Source organism: Ustilago hordei (assembly GCF_900519145.1).
Source record: "Ustilago hordei strain Uho2 genome assembly, contig: UHO2_contig_01, whole genome shotgun sequence".
Taxonomy (NCBI): Eukaryota; Fungi; Basidiomycota; class Ustilaginomycetes; order Ustilaginales; family Ustilaginaceae; genus Ustilago; species Ustilago hordei.
In genome coordinates, this window is record NW_024545270.1 from 2,647,168 (window position 1) to 2,663,038 (window position 15,871).

The 15,871-nt window shown below is 50.5% G+C and overlaps 6 protein-coding genes across 6 annotated transcripts; 3 read left to right on the forward strand and 3 right to left on the reverse strand.

Annotated features, from left to right (window-relative positions):
• Nucleotides 1-423: 423 nt before the first annotated feature.
• UHO2_00716 (uncharacterized protein) lies at nt 424-1,323 on the forward strand (the record flags this gene model as incomplete). Its single annotated transcript, XM_041557336.1, has 3 exons — nt 424-574; nt 832-1,067; nt 1,225-1,323. The coding sequence occupies 3 exons, from the start codon at nt 424-426 to the stop codon at nt 1,321-1,323; spliced, it is 486 nt and encodes a 161-aa protein (XP_041413270.1).
• A 577-nt stretch (nt 1,324-1,900) lies between these two features.
• On the reverse strand, nt 1,901-2,540 carry UHO2_00717 (uncharacterized protein; the record flags this gene model as incomplete). Its single annotated transcript, XM_041557337.1, has 3 exons — nt 1,901-2,035; nt 2,133-2,332; nt 2,429-2,540. The coding sequence occupies 3 exons, from the start codon at nt 2,538-2,540 to the stop codon at nt 1,901-1,903; spliced, it is 447 nt and encodes a 148-aa protein (XP_041413271.1).
• A 2,898-nt stretch (nt 2,541-5,438) lies between these two features.
• UHO2_00718 (uncharacterized protein) lies at nt 5,439-6,542 on the reverse strand (the record flags this gene model as incomplete). Its single annotated transcript, XM_041557338.1, has 1 exon — nt 5,439-6,542. One exon carries the CDS (start codon nt 6,540-6,542, stop codon nt 5,439-5,441), a length of 1,104 nt encoding a protein of 367 aa, XP_041413272.1.
• A 1,196-nt stretch (nt 6,543-7,738) lies between these two features.
• On the forward strand, nt 7,739-9,529 carry UHO2_00719 (uncharacterized protein; the record flags this gene model as incomplete). The annotated part of the gene is made up of 1 exon (XM_041557339.1): nt 7,739-9,529. One exon carries the CDS (start codon nt 7,739-7,741, stop codon nt 9,527-9,529), a length of 1,791 nt encoding a protein of 596 aa, XP_041413273.1.
• A 426-nt stretch (nt 9,530-9,955) lies between these two features.
• Nucleotides 9,956-10,993, reverse strand: UHO2_00720 (putative adenosine kinase; the record flags this gene model as incomplete). The annotated part of the gene is made up of 1 exon (XM_041557340.1): nt 9,956-10,993. One exon carries the CDS (start codon nt 10,991-10,993, stop codon nt 9,956-9,958), a length of 1,038 nt encoding a protein of 345 aa, XP_041413274.1.
• A 607-nt stretch (nt 10,994-11,600) lies between these two features.
• Nucleotides 11,601-15,758, forward strand: UHO2_00721 (uncharacterized protein; the record flags this gene model as incomplete). Its single annotated transcript, XM_041557341.1, has 1 exon — nt 11,601-15,758. One exon carries the CDS (start codon nt 11,601-11,603, stop codon nt 15,756-15,758), a length of 4,158 nt encoding a protein of 1,385 aa, XP_041413275.1.
• Between the last annotated feature and the right edge of the window lie 113 nt (nt 15,759-15,871).

Consider the following 15,871-nt stretch of genomic DNA (forward strand, 5'->3'; position numbering starts at 1 on the left):
GATGTGTAAAGTGAGAGGAGTGAACTGCAGATGAGGGCGACAGCCTGATGTCCGTGCTTTGAGGGTAGGCTTCGCTTTTGCCCACCATGTCCTGCTGTGTTCATGAATTGTTTGCATCGTCAACTGCTTGCATCGTCGATATGTGACAGCTCCCACAACTTGCGTTACCATTCAATCAAGCTCAAGTGTGGCATCGAACGGGACCAAGCAACGTCCTAGGTCTTGCTCCCCTTGCCCATGTTCCCACCAACGCCTTGCTGGATCGTATTCTTTAGACCTCACCCCTGCTTCTCCTTCCTCCCATTTCCTTCCCGTCATTGCTCGAAAAGACATATATATTCCCCTCTCACTCACTCAGTCTTCTCCCTTTCTTTCCACTTTTTTTTCCAGCTCTCTCCTTCTCCTTCGTGCTATATCGCAACAATGGTCTCATTCAAACCCACCCCAAACCTCATCCTAATGGCCTTTGCAGCAATGCAAATAGCCCATGCAGCCCCATCCACAACTGTCGACGTCAGCACCAAAGATAACGACCCTGAACCTGGTAAACCTGATAACCCTTTGTTCGCTTGCGGTATGTTCTCACCCCCAGCTCAAGTCAGGTTGGCGTTCTTTTGGGGGTTTGTCGCGATTTTCTGATGCTTACATCTCTTTTTCTACTTTCGTTTGGGTTATTTGATGCCTTCTTTGCCACTTTGTGGTTTTGGGTGGGTGTTTGGATGTTTGGATTGACATTGATCTCGCTTTTTTGTGTGTGTGGAAATCGCTGTTTCTGGGGTGATGCTTGCCTCTGCTCGTGCTCACTCGCTTACGCTTGCTTCATGCTCGCAGAAATCAAATCCCGCACCTGCCGAGAGCCCGCGAACTACACAGGTCTTCGCTATGACCCCCTCAACCTCAACTTGGGAGTTTGCTACGATCCATCGTTTGTCAAAGATTTTTACAACTGGCTTTCGAGCTCTAAAAAAAGAGGAAAGTTTATTTCTACTTATTACGTTAGTTGTCCTGCTGGTGACCTGAATTGTCAGTCCAAGTGTAAGGGTATGACTGCTGACAAAATTGAGAATGTAAGTATCTGAAGTCTAGCCCGCGAGACTCTTCCTCACTGTGCTCAGGATTGCGCACTCCTGAGGACAGTGCGGAAGATGGAGGGAGAGAAGAGAAGAGAAGAGAATGTATACTAACATTATATATTTGCTTTTGTATCGATGTCGGTGATCACAGGTGGTCAAGGATGGAATCCGGGAACAAACCGATTGTCATGCTTCTGTTAGTTGTTGGGACATGGAAGGACTTGATAAGCACTGTTACAAGTCGCAGTAGGAGGAGAACTGAACGGTTGCCTTTGAGCAATCTCAGCGATGGTTCCAGCTTTTATAGCTCCTTCGTCCTCGGCTGTTCCCCTAGTACGGTCCTTTCATTTCTGTTTTGGCTTCATTTAATCCCCCTTTCGACACCTCGTGTTTCACGGCGATGCCCGATTTACTTCCTTTATTCACTTCGTTAATCCTTTCTTCTGCCTGTACTTGCGCTTGTGAACCAGAATGTGGGCAGAAAGACGTTGCTGCTGTCGATACGCGTGTCAACGGGGGGGTTTTTTTTTTAAATCTTTTTTATCTTCTTTTCTTTTCTTTTCTTTTCTTCCCAGCTTGTCTTTCGCAAACAGCATGACTGTGCAGTGCCGTATACTGTATACACATCGCAAGATCCTATCTCAGCAAATCGAGTATGGGACTGCGATCGAGTTTAAACTATTTCTGCCGATCACTTGCCACAGCGATCCTATCGAGAAGCAACAAAACACATGAACCAGCGTTCTTTACATCCACTCAGACGTCAAACTTTGAAAACAAATGCTAACGTAAGATTCATCAATGCAAAGAGGGCCTGCTTAGGCGAGCTAGACATTGGGTAAAGCCATCAACCCAGCATCGTTTGTAGCTGCTACTGCGTTTCCCCCTACTGCTGCTTCTTTAGCACATCCTGCTTTAGGAGTTGCCCAGCAATCAACCTTCACATTTGGATCAGTATTACACTTCGTCAACGGTTCCAGATACTAAAACCGCCAAAAAGAAAAATTTCCTCAGCTTCCGACCAAGAGCTTGGAGATGGGGAGTGGGAGTAAGACTCACTTTTCTGATCCAATAAGTATCGACTATGATAGGATCATAATCGTATAGTTGAGCTTGAAAACCAGAGTCGGAAGTGATGGATGCATATGCGAATTGCATACCCCTAGGAGCAGGCGAGTTGGGGGGTGCGTTGCACAGAAAGAAAGTGATGCCTCGAGCTAAGTTCGAGATCTTTTGGGAATCGGTGCATGTTGGAATAGCTTTAATTCAGCATATTATGAAGAGAAAGGGTAGGAAGAGCTAGGCGATGGTGTTAGTATGCCGGAAAAGGTGAGGAGACGGAGGTGGGTACCTACTGCACACGACAACATTCTTTCCGCTTGCTTTTGGATCATTACCTGCTGCTGCTGCTTTAGTTGAAGCAATGAGCAGCAAAACGCCGAAAAGATTGACCGTGATGGACCGCATCTTCGAAAAGTTCGACTGTCGCTCGTAACGATGATGGTGATGGTCGTGGACACGATGGTACAGAAAACCGAGAATAGCGCCTTTGTACAATACGGCTCTTATACATAGTGCAGCGCTCCAAAAGGAAATGAAGCAAGGAAGCACAGCGATACACCCTATGTGTATACAGTAGCTAGCCCCTTTTTTTTGGCACCTTACTTCATTTAGCGTTGCTCCCACTTTGAGGCACAGCAGGTGATGTGTGTGAGCTTTGAATAAGCCACGACCTCCTCTCCCGCACCCAACAACGCTTTGCAGACAACATAATGATGGTTGATGCAGGAGTACAGGGGTGTTGTTGTTGCTCGTCTTGCCATTGGGTGTTGCTGATTTTGACGCAACGTCGGCAAACAACCCTACAACGCTGTTACTGAAACACATGTGATTCGGAAGCTGGAGGAGGCGCCATGCTCGACTTGGCGACAACGTTTGACGGTGTGATTGATTACTTAATCTTCGACCCTGATACACCTGGTGCACTGGAGGGGAGGGAGCTGGGGAGAGATCGACGTTGATGGCTGTTGATCGACAAGTGTCACTGGCGAATGGGATCCTGCATGAGCAGAGCATCAGTAGGGAGCGTTTTGACACACTCAGGCGGCACACAAGCAAGCAAGCTAGCAGAACAGAAACTATTTGATGATGAATGATGTGAATGAATTCGAACCGTGGCTGCAAAAAAAAGGTGGCGAAAAGTTGATGAATGGCTGAACGTTCGACCTAGCCCAGTTCGCAAGCTCAGACAAGTTGTTGTCGATCTTCTCGAAAGGAGCCTCTATCGACGTAAAAGTATCTTCAATCATACTGTTTCTTGTAACAGTGTTTATCCAAATCCTTCGCATCCCAACAACTCACACGTGCAAAACAAAAAGTGTGTTGGTCGATCCTTGCCTGCACCAGCTGTTTTACCCAACCAGGCCACAAACCAGAAATAAAGCGTCAGTAATCTTCATCTCTCTCTTGTCAAAGTTCAATGGACCTCCTCCTGGTATCGCTGATGGAACTTACTTTTTGTACAAGTTTGGGGTTCATTCCCTGGCTTTTGATCCAACATTCTTTGTCGCTAGGTGGACAAGTGACGTAATAAGTAGAGACGAATTCACCCCAGGCTTTACGACCGAAATCGAGATAATCGTACAAAGCCTTCAACAGGATAGGTTTGTGACAAACGAAAAGGTCCAGATTGAGGGGGTAGTAGTTCAGGTTGGTGTAGTGGCCAGCTTTACGACAAACGGAGGACCTGATTTCTGTTCCACGCGAGGCCGTAACGTTCAGCGGAGACGAGGTAAGAGGCGAGAGAAAGGGGAGCAGCGATGAGCGATGAAGAAAAAAAGCGATTGTCAGCACAACAAAAATAAAAAAATAAAATAAAAAAGAGGTGGAAAGGCGAAGGGTGAGGACTAACCACAAGAAAATAGAGGATGACGAGGGGGGGAATTGTCGCTGTTGTATTCGATGACGAGTTCACCTGCTTTGGTGCTGGTGATGGCGATGGCGATAAAGGACATAAGAAGGATGGGGAGAGTGTTGATTGCGACCATGGTTGCGCTACGAATCAAGCAGGTGAGAGAGGCAAAGGGAATTAGGGGCAATTTGGAGAAGGGTTATGTTTCGGGAGGAACAAAAGGGAAAGGGGAGGGCTTTTTATGCTTTCAACTCCACAGCTGAGGCAACAAAGAGGGATGTGTTGCTGCTTCAGAGGATCATACGACGAGTGGGAGACGACCTCCTTTCATACCTCAAAGTGCTGGTCCCACTTGGACGAAGCCAAGATCGATTGACACCCACTGTGGGATTTCTCAGGCGTGGCAATCGGGGAGAGTCCGAGTACGATGTCACTACTGTTTTAGGGCAGAAACATATATACTCGATTGACTGATGAACGTGGTGAGAACCTAGTGTTCTCAGCTTGATATATATACATTTGTGAGGCTCATACCTAACGTGGGAGTCTGCTATTTCATGACCTAGCTTGACAATGAGTGGGTCTGTGTTGTATCCGATCTCTAGTCAGATCGGCTCCGCTTGATCCATGATCAGATCTGCTTTCCCGATTACGTTCTAGATCGATCTTGCCCGATCCTTCGTCACTTTGACTTCCTACTGGATCGTTATATTTAGCAGTGCTTGCTACGATTCGAGAGATGACACTGGTTCATGACCGGATTGTGGCTGTTGAATGCAGGCAGAATCGGCTCCCGGAGGTAGCAAAGCATGGGCGAGAGTGCAGAGTAAAGCGTGGGCCTTTCATGTGTTTGCACTGTTGTTCTCACACAGATGGTGGCTGTCGACACTTCATCTTCGATTTGCGCCTCGATGTCTGTGTTGAAATAATAATAGAAGGACGGGTGTCGACACTCAGCGGTCGACAACAGTCTAAGCACAGTGTTCAAGCTTATTGAGCAAAAACACTATACTATATTGACCTGAAGAGAACATGGTAGTAGCCTCGAGCTCTCTGCTTGATATATATATACATGGTGTCGGCACATGCCAGAGGTGGGAGCATCCTACTTAATCACAAGGTACGACAACGAGTGGGACCCAGCAGTCCCCGATTCCTGTTATATCAGCTCCGCCCGATCTCCGATCAGATCGGCTTTGCCCGATTAGTCACCAGATCGGTTCTACCCGATCTCTCTTCATATCGACTTATGCCACTTTTCGTGTCCTGCTGGATCGTTATCTTCAGCAGTCTGTGCATAGAGGTCGTCACACAGTTTCGGCGGCGTGTCTTGTAAAAGAGGGACGTATATTGCAGGTATAGTAACATTTTCCAACTTGATCGATGAGCCGCGGACCTCTAACACAATGTAAGCGCGTGGTGGACAGCAGGCTTCCAAAGTAAGCTTTGTTTCCTCAACGACGACCCCTGTCCTCATCCTCACCAATCGCAACCGTACGCTCACCAGCACCATCCACGCTCGGCAGCCCCATCTGCCCCGGAGCGGGACTAGCAGTCCTCGATCCGTCCCTCGACTTACTCGCGGCCCTCGATCTACTTCTCGAAGTCGAGGCCGATTTTTGAGTGGGAATTATCCCGTTGGGATAAGCGCACTTATTATGCACCGCTTCATTATACTCCCTTTTCCTTTCGCTCTCCAATTGCTGCGAGAATTCTTTTTGCTTCTTACTCGTCTGTCCCGCCTGCAAGAAGAGACTGTCCCAGGTAGAAGGCTTGACTTTAGCCTGAAGCTCATCGAGTTTTTCATCCGTAGTGAAGGTTAGATAGTGCTCGCGATGAGTGTCGATAGCTGCGTAGAGCGATGCTACGAGGTAAGGCACAGGAATGCTGGAGGGGAGGGAGGTGATGGATGAGTCAAAGTGCGCAACTGTTGCGTGTACGCCTTTGATCAGTTCTACCAGGGTTGACTTTTGGCCGTCGGCATTGCGTCGAAGGGAAACATTAAGAGCTTTGAGAGAGCCTTTGATGTAGATATCATGCGAGTTGGGTGTTCCAATCGCAGGAGATGAAGACGAAGAAGAAGTGGAAGCATGGTTGCATGTGGCCTTCTCAAGATAGTACTTGCTCTTGAACATTCCTTTAGTGCTAATCTTGGTGCATCTTCCAAAACTTCCATCATGCGCGAGCTCGATCAATTCGTACGCCGAAGAAGCGAGGTGCTTCCTTACAGCGAAGGGAGCATCCTTTTCGGCAGAAACAACGAGTTTCACTGGAGAAGAAAAGATCTCGCTCGCATTGCCTACGAGGTTTTGATAGAGAGATTCATCGAAACTCGATTCACGCGAGTAGTCCAGCTGAACGAATTCGAATACGGCTCGTTCGTCAGCGTTGGTGTCGACAAAGGTGATGGGGTCACGCTTACGATCGAGGTTCTTGACTGTGAGAGTGCATGGTAGGGTGGTGGGGAAATGGGTGGTTGTGTTGGCAGCGGTGTAGGAAGGGACGGTTTCGACGGTGGTTGTGCTGTGTGCATACCCGGGGAGAGTTGATTCTGTCATTGTTGCGTTGGCGGCGATGATGAGGGCAGTGAAGTAGTGATGGTGGGAGGGAAGCAATGAGAGCAAAGTGAGAAGAAAGTGGAGACGTTCGAACGCGGGATTTCAACTCAGACAGACAAACACACACAGGTGTGCCAAAGCGGGCGTGGTAATTTCGCCGGACGTTGCGAGTGTGGGGCACATGTTGCCCTTCCTGGCTCGACACACACACACAGCCACACACACACACACACACACACACACACACACACACGCACTTGGACAACGGTGTAGAGCTACAATCGCTCTTTGATGTCGTCAAGCAGTGCTGCTGCTAGGATGATTGTCAGATCACGCGGTCAGGCACGGCTGAGGTCGATCCGCACGGTAAAGATATGGCTGTCTTTGACCTCGGCTATGATCTCAGACGAAAGGCGCTGCGCATCGTTTTTCGCGGAAAGAAAGAGTAGTGAGAGTAATGTAGCGCCGTGCCTGCACTAGGTTTTGGTTGGAATACAGACAAGTGTTTAGTTTGAATTGTCGATTCTCAACGAAAATCATTTGTGATTTGGTTTGAATTGCTCAACCTGCGGTCAATGCATGCGCACCCTTCCCGCCCGCCGTCTCGCGTCTTTTCTGTCGTTCCTGGAGCTCAAGCGCGAGATGTGAGCCACGGCTTAGCCGAGCTGGAAAACGATGAGTTGGACTGCCGCGGAGCAGCCGACGGCCTTGAACCCTTCTCTGGATTTCATTTACTCTGGTCACTTGAGCAGTGTTGCGCCTCTCCTCGGCTTGCACACCCAGCCTCTCAGTTCCGCCGACTCTTGCCCCACTCTCAATCCCAAGTCGGATTGGCCAAACAAGCCTTGTCTGTCAGCTTTCGAAGCTGAAATGCAATCTGTCAATCTATCCACTGCCAGACACAGCAGCACATCAAGCCAGCCTCGTCGGAACGCCTCCGCAATCCAGCAGCTCTTTTGTCGCTCTCCTTTGCCTTTCCGCTATCCTATCGGCGCTTCGCTTGTTCTGCTGCGCCTTCTTACCTTGTCTGCCCCTCGCGGGGGGCTGACAGCCTCGTTCCCCTCGCTCGGCGTGTTCAATCTTGATCGCGACGTTCTCCACACGCACACCACCACACGAGTAACAGTGGCGGCAACTATCCAAGTGTCCCAGGTCGACAGCAGCAGCAGCAGCAGCAGCAGCAATCATCACGAGCCATGCCGTCCTACAAGCAAGTCACATATTCACAGACTCGCGCCATCTCATCCAACCAGTCCCAAACTCACTCCGCCTACTTCTCCAGTGCGGAGAGCGCCGTCAGTCAGCGTCTCTTGCCCGCCACTGGCTATCAAGCACGACCTGGCCAAAACAATGGCAGACCCACACACGCCGCCACCAACACCGAGTCCACCGAGTCCTCCAAGCAGGCTACCAGCGGAGGTCCACGACAATCTCTCTACGCAGGTCCTGAAGATGACGACGACTTGCACGACTGGAAAAAGGAGAGTCGTTCCCATGCCCTCTCTTCTCGTGGTATCCTCAACACACTCACACTTCTCCTGCTAGTTGTCGGTCTTGTCACCCTCTTTGCCGGCTACCCCATCATCTCACATTTCGAAAAGCTCTACGATGCATCCAACAAGGGAGGTTTCAACCTCGGTGGCACCAACGGCTCTGGTCAGGTTCCCGACCTGCCTCTTTTCACTCTCGTTGACCCCGATACCCCTCCATCTGCCCTCACACGCACCTCTGCTGCTGACGGTGCTTCTTACCATCTCGTCTTTTCCGACGAGTTCCAAAAGGAGGGCCGTACCTTCTGGCCAGGCGATGATCCTTTCTGGGAGGCCGTCGATCTCTACTATGGCGCCACAGGCGATTACGAGTACTATTCGCCCGAAGCTGTCAACACCACTGGCGGTGCCCTCACCATCACTATGACGCAGAAGGTCACACACAATCTCAACTTCCAGTCTGGAATGGTTCAGTCTTGGAACAAGTTCTGCTTCCAAGGTGGATACATTGAGTTCTCGATGAAGATGCCTGGTTCGCCTAGCACTTCCGGCTACTGGCCAGGTCTCTGGCTCATGGGTAATCTCGCTCGTCCAGGCTATGCAGGTTCCACGGACGGCATGTGGCCCTATTCCTACGCCAGCTGCGATGCTGGTATCCTTCGCAACCAGACTTGGATCAATGGCACTGGTCCCGAGGGTGCTATTCGCTCCACAGGTACCTACTCGGTCGGTGGCCAGGTTTCATTCCTCTCGGGCATGCGATCTCCCGCTTGCACTTGCCCGGGTGAAGACCACCCTGGTCCTGACGTCACTGTCGCTCGTTCCTCGCCAGAGCTCGATATTCTTGAGGCACAGATCCAGAACCATCAGGGCGTCTCGCACGGATACGCTTCCCAGTCCTACCAGATCGCTCCCTTCGATCTGTCTTATGAATGGGTCAACACTTCGGCAGCCGTCAAGATCTGGGATGATGATGTTACTCAGGTCAACACGTACAAGGGCAATGTGTACCAAGAGGCTGTCTCTTCACTCACGCAGATTCCTGATGTGGACTACGTCGACAGCTCCGATCAGTATGTCACTTATGGTGTTGAATACCACCCAGACTGGAACGAGGACGGTAGCGGCTCCATCACATGGTACGTAGGTGGCAAGCCTTCGTGGTTGGTCAACGGTAAAGCAATGCTTGCCAACCCACCGATGGACATTGGTATTCGAACTGTCTCAGTAGAGCCCATGACCATCATCATGAACTTGGGCATGGCACCTACTTTCCAACGTGTCGATTTTGGTACAGGAGGTGTCACTTTCCCTGCCACCATGTCGGTCGATTATGTCAGGGTCTACCAGCTTGATGGTCAGACCGATAGGATCTCGTGCGACCCTCCTGACCATCCTACTGCCAAGTACATTCAGGATCACATGGATCTATACACAAACCCTAACTACACGGTCTATCCTCACAAGTGGCCTAAGAATAAGTTGACTGGTTGTTGATCGTTGCCCGACCCTGGGCGCCTTGGACATTTTCACGTTTCTTGTTGTGAAGCTATGTACGTTGTACGTTTACCTGCTTCGTTTCTACGGTTCCGTTGTTCCTTGTATTTGTATATCGCCATTGCTACAACGCGTTTCCATCATCTCATCTTGCTGTGATATGCGAGACTGATTCCTCGGACTGTGGTCAGGTTTGAGCTCTAGTCTGCAAGTTGAAAATGTGCTTCGCTGTCACCTCAACTCAACAAAGATGCTGCTTTGCACTAAGAATGTCGGTTCTTGCAGTGTATCATACTTTGTATTACAGGACGGAAAGGGAGGATGGGTATGTTGAGCACCCTAGAATGCGATAATAATGGGCGTTTACATAAAAAAGGCAATGTTAGCTATGTTGAGAGCAACCATATCTATCGACGCTTGGAGCGCTTAAACAACGTTCTCCTTGGGGAATTTCAAAATGGGACCAACTTGGCCGATGCACATTCCACCCAACTTGTGACCTACATTGATGGCTTCCTCGACACTCTTACCCAGGACGAGGGCGCCGATGACACCGCCGGCGAAAGCATCACCAGCGCCGTTGGTGTCGACGATATCAGCAGGGTTGATTTTAGGAGTTTCGTGGACAAACTGTTCCTTCTCGCCCTTCTTAGCGAGGATGGTGGGCTGCGAACCGTTGGTGATGATCACAACTCGCTTTTCAGCTTTAGCAGTGGCAGCGTCGAAGTCTGCAATGGCTTGAGCGATGACTTTAAGATCCTTCGATTCGAGATTGTGAGCGGTAGCCCAAGCTTCAGCCTCGGTTTCGTTTCCGAAGATAACATCGGCGTAGGGGACGATCTGGTCGACTTGGGAAGTGAAGAATTGGGGAATAAAAGGAGCAGAAAGGTTCATTGTGAAAGAGACATGCCTTTCCTTGGCCTCTTTGGCCAGAACAAGAGCAGACTCGACTCCATGAGTGAGGAAGAATCCACCGAGGTAGAAGAATCTAGCATTCTTAATCGCCTTCTGTGCCTCCTCGGTCTCCAAATGAGACTTGGAGAACTTTTCGGCAGCACCCAAGTTAGTGCACAAAGAACGGTTGTGTCCTGTGATGACCACTGCACAAGAACCCGTAGGCTGATCGTCGGAGAACTGATAGATCGACTTGAGCCCTTCCTTGTCGTTAGCTGCCTGGAGCTGTTTAGCGAGATCATCTTTACCAACACAACCGAGGTAAGCGGTGGAGTTGGGTGGGAGAACGTATTGAGCACATCGAGCGGCGTTTTGAGCGGCTCCACCGGCAACGTAGGTTACATTGTAGTTGTCGACGATGTCTTTGTAGATGGAAAGTTGCTTTTCGTCGGCCAGGACGGCATCGTTGGGTTTGAGATTGTATTTTTCAAGCATAGCTTCTCCGTTACGGATCTGCATATCCAGAAGAGGGTTGCCGAGGGCTACTAGATCGAAGCTTCCGCCTGCCATTTTTGATGTGGTTGTCTATCGCCTATGGAAAGAAGTGTGGAGGATGAGATGGGAATGGCTTTGTGAGAGGTGGGGTGCAGAGAGCAAGAAGGGTTGAAGGTGTCCAAGCTTGTGGCAGCTAGCTCGAGTCCAACAGTGCAACGCAATCGAGCATCGGCGCCTCGCACAAGTCCGTTAAGCTGAACTCACAAACTGGAACGTGTGTCTCGGTGGTTTCCAGAAGCCATTGAATAAAATTCTTCCTCGCACCAGCCAACTTTTCTTTTTCAAATTTGCCCTCCATCTTCGCATCAGCTTTCCCACCTCTGACTTGCCCGATCATCGTCGATCTGATTTGTGGTTGATGAGTCGGCGTGCAATTTACGCGGTCGCGTCTTGGAACCTTTTGTAAGTGAGGAACACTTTTTGGAATGCGTTGCTGCTGAGTGTGGGAAAGCAAACCAAAGGCTAAGTTTCCAGTGGCGGCGCCTATAGCCACACTTCGGATTCATTCCGAATAGCATACACGCTTGATAAGACGTCGGATTCGGATGTTCCGACTTGACCTTACATCCACCGTCGCCACCAACGAGAGCTGGCTGAGTCGATCGGGAAGGCGCCGACAAGGATGACTTCGCAATCGAGCACCGATCCGCAGTCGCAACCTTCTCGAGACTTTTTCGCTTCTTCTCCTTCTGCTACGCCTTGTTCGCCTGTAAAAGGGGCCAACGCACAGCCACACAATCCGACCAGTCCGATGGCGGAAGGAAGGGCCGCCGAGGAGGCAACCGACGAGAGCAAAACTCAGCAGGGGCAGAATGGAGTGGATGCCGAGGACGACAGGGAAGGGTCAGACTCGCCAGATGACTTCAGCATCGTAGGATCAACCAGTGCCGAACCTGGCTCGTCAAGGCGGCAACAACCTCGGAGAGCAGCTGCGGCCAATGCGAAGCCGCTCTTCCTCGCTGACGATGATCAAGATTTCGCCGACTGGGGTCAGGAGGAGCAAGATGAAGGTGACTTTTTCTCCACGCATCCCACCATCAACGCTGCTAAACCGCCAACAAGGACCAAGCTTACAAGCGACGACCAAGACTTCCTACCAGCGACGCAGACAGATGATGCTTCCATCCAGTCCTCGTCTCCGCTGGAAGCAACCGCCCGCAAACGATCGCCAAACGCTCACACCGACGAGACGTCGAACGGCACTGTGAAACGACTAAAGAGATCATCTCCATCCCCACCCACTCAAGCAACCGATTCACCCAAGATCCCACCACGCCCCCGCTCACCAACACCCGACCCACGTCTTCGCCACGACGCATTCGACCGACGCTATCTCGGCACATTCGTCCTCTCCGCATGGTCTCTCTCCAAAGGCTCTTCCTACGTGAAACTGGGTGATTGCGTTCGAATCTTTCGTCCGCGCAGGAAACCCCCCTCTCTTGAACCCCCCACCAAATCCACCAACAACTCAAAACTCACCAACGGCGGCACCAAAAAAGGCAAGCAAACCACCCTCAACTTCAACTCCCAATCCTCCAACCGCTCTTCTAGCTTCTTCGCATCTAAAGCAAAATCGAAGGAGAGAGAAGACTTTATCGTCCGCTTCAGCAATATGCGTGGGTTCGAAGTCGGACGATTACCGTTAGAGGTGGCTACTTGGATGTCGAAGTTGATCGATACGGGGATAGCTGAGTTTGAAGGAGTCGTGGTGGATTGTCCTGCTTCGTTGACGGTGGGGTGTGATGTCATTTTGCAGGTGAAAGCGTATGTCAAGTTTGAGGCTTTCTTTTCCACTTTCTGGTCGGGCAAGGGTGGGGTTGAGGATCAGAACGATGGCTTGCGACCGGAGACGGCAGAGTCGGACATGGAAAAGACGCTGCGGGAGCGTAAGATTAGTCTGCTACGCATGTTCCGCGTTTGCGACCTCAAGCCAAGCATCAGCAATTCCATCTTGAAGTCACACAAAGCAACAGACGATTTCTCGAGCGAAGCGATGCTAGGTCAGTATGGCGGCGAGATCGAGACTTCATTCAAGCCCGCAGCGGCTGCGAGTGATGTACCAGCTGCAACCGAGACCAAGGCTGAGCTTCTGCTAGCTGGCGGACAAGCTGCTTCTGCTGCCATCGACGTCGATGACAACGTTGAGGAGGATGGCATTGCAGACCAGCTCCAAAAAGCAAAACAGCAAACCGACGGCGACGCAGACACAGAAGAAAACGACGGTACAGAACTTAATCTCAACCAACTCGACCAAGTCTATCGCAAAGCACAAGCCAACGATGCCCATCTTCCTGAAGTCGAGCCTCCCGAAACCTTCTTACTTACCCTCCGGCCCTATCAAAAGCAAGCTTTGGGCTGGATGAAGAATATGGAGAAAGCCCCTGGCTCCAACTCCAACGGCGGAGAACAGGACGGTTCGACGCAAACCCAGAACGGATCAACCAGCGAGCGCAACCTCTCCCTCCATCCGCTTTGGGAAGAATACGAATTCCCAATGGATTACGACAATCCAGAAGCAAACGAAAAGCTGGTCATGAGTCCAACGCGTATGTTTTACTTTAATCCTTACACCGGTGATCTCAGTTTGGATTTCCAGAGAGCTAGTAAGGGCTCGAGGGGTGGGATTTTGGCAGATGAGATGGGGTTGGGTAAGACGATTATGGTTGCTAGTTTGTTGCATGCCAATCGCACTTCTGACCCTGGTGAAGAGAGCGAAGCTGATGACGATGCTATGGATATCGGTGAAGATGGGTTGGGTACAAAACCTAAACCCGCAGCAAAGCAGACTTCTCTCGCATCTGCATTTGCTGCTTCCACCTCAACTGGCGACGCGCGAAAAGCGCTTCTCAGAGCCTCCGTGGCAAAGGGTAAGGCTTCGCTCGTAGTCGCACCAATGTCACTCATAGGTCAGTGGAGGGACGAACTTATCCGAGCCTCCGCTCCCAACTCGCTCACTCCTGTTCTCTACTACGCTGATACAAAGGGAGACCTCCTAGCTCAACTCGAATCGGGGAAAGTTGATGTCGTAATCACCTCCTACGGCACTCTCGTCACCGAATATCGACGCTACCTCGACTCCGGTGGCTCATCCAACCGCCATCTGTCCACCACTGCCCCTCTCTACTGCATAGACTGGCTCAGAGTGATTCTGGATGAGGCACACAACATTAAAAATCGCTCCACAATGAACGCTCGGGCCTGCACCGACCTCGCCTCCCGTCGACGATGGGCGCTTACGGGAACACCGATCATCAATCGCCTCACCGACTTATTCTCCCTCCTCAAATTTCTACGAGTGGAGCCGTGGGGAGAATTCAGCTTCTTCAACAGTTTCGTATGCAAACCGTTCCAAGCTAAATCCACGAAAGCACTCGACGTAGTCCAGGTCATCCTCGAATCCGTACTCCTACGCAGAGAAAAGAGGATGAAGGATAAAGACGGCCAACCGATAGTGCAGCTCCCTCCCAAAAAGGTGCAAGTGAGGCAACTGGAGTTTACAGAGTTGGAAAGAAAGATCTATGATAATGTGTATAGGAGAGCCTATTTGAGTTTTGCAGAGATGAAGGCGGATGGAAGTGTGACGAGGAATTTTTCGGTGATTTTTAGCGTTTTGATGCGGTTGAGACAGGCTGTTTGTCATCCTGCTCTAATTCTCAAAGCTAGCAAGGGGAAGGGGAAGGTGGGAAAGGGGGAGAATGGCAAGGTTGGCAAGGAAGATCTTATTCCTGAGGGTGAGCATGATGTTGGTGAGGAGGAGGTGGAATTTCAGAATGATGATGGTGGGGAGGGGGATATGACTCCAGGAACACAAGACCTGCGCGAGTTGGTGGCTCAATTCCAATCCTCCACCACCTCCGACAACACGAATGAAGATGCTGGGGAGAGCTTCAGCAAGCAAACAGTTGAACGTCTCATTCGCGAGACACTAGGTCCAAACACCGAATCAGGAGAAACCGAGTGCCCAATATGCTTCGAAGATGCACAACAATCCCCTTGCTATTTACCCCGGTGCATGCATTCCGCTTGCAAGCAATGCCTGATCGACTATCTCAGGGGATGTAAAGAGAAAGGGCAAGAGTTAGCATGTCCAACGTGTAGAGTTGGACCGGTTAGAGAGATGGATTTGATTGAAGCTATTCGCACTCGTCCCGCTTCCTCTAATGCTCAGGATGGGGGAGAAGTGGTGGGTGCGGGGCTGCCAGCGGTGATCTATGTGCGCAATAATTTGCAGACATCTACCAAAGTCACTGCGCTTATCAACCATCTTAATGAGATCCGGGCGAAAGAGGGAGGGTTTAAGGGGGTTATCTTTTCGCAGTTTACTAGCTTTCTCGATTTAATCGAACCCGTGCTCTCCCGGTACCGATTCCGACTGCTCCGTCTCGATGGAAGTACACCCCAAAAGGTGAGGGAAAAGCTCTTGGTCGAGTTCCAATCTCCCTCTTCCTCGTCCGAAACCCTTCTCTTCCTTATCAGCCTCAAAGCCGGTGGAGTAGGCCTAAACCTCACCGCAGCCAGCAAAATCTGGCTGTTGGATTTCTGGTGGAATTCCAGCATCGAAAATCAAGCTATAGATCGAGTCCATCGTCTAGGCCAAACCAAGCAAGTGTCAGTGTTTAGGTATCTGGTCAAGGATAGCATCGAAAATAGGATATTGCTGATTCAGAAGAGGAAAGATATGTTGATCAAGCATGCTCTCAAACAGGGTGGCGGGGAAGAGGGAGCAAGAGGAGCTAAATCGGAGACGCTGGAGAATTTGGAGCTTTTGTTCGGGGACTAGACCCTTTCGCCCCAGTCTTAGCAGTTTGGTGTGCCGTTCCGGTCGTGGAATGGTTCAATGGCAATTCAAATCACGATTGCAAAGGAATGAAAGAGATACAGTGCGCGCGTAAT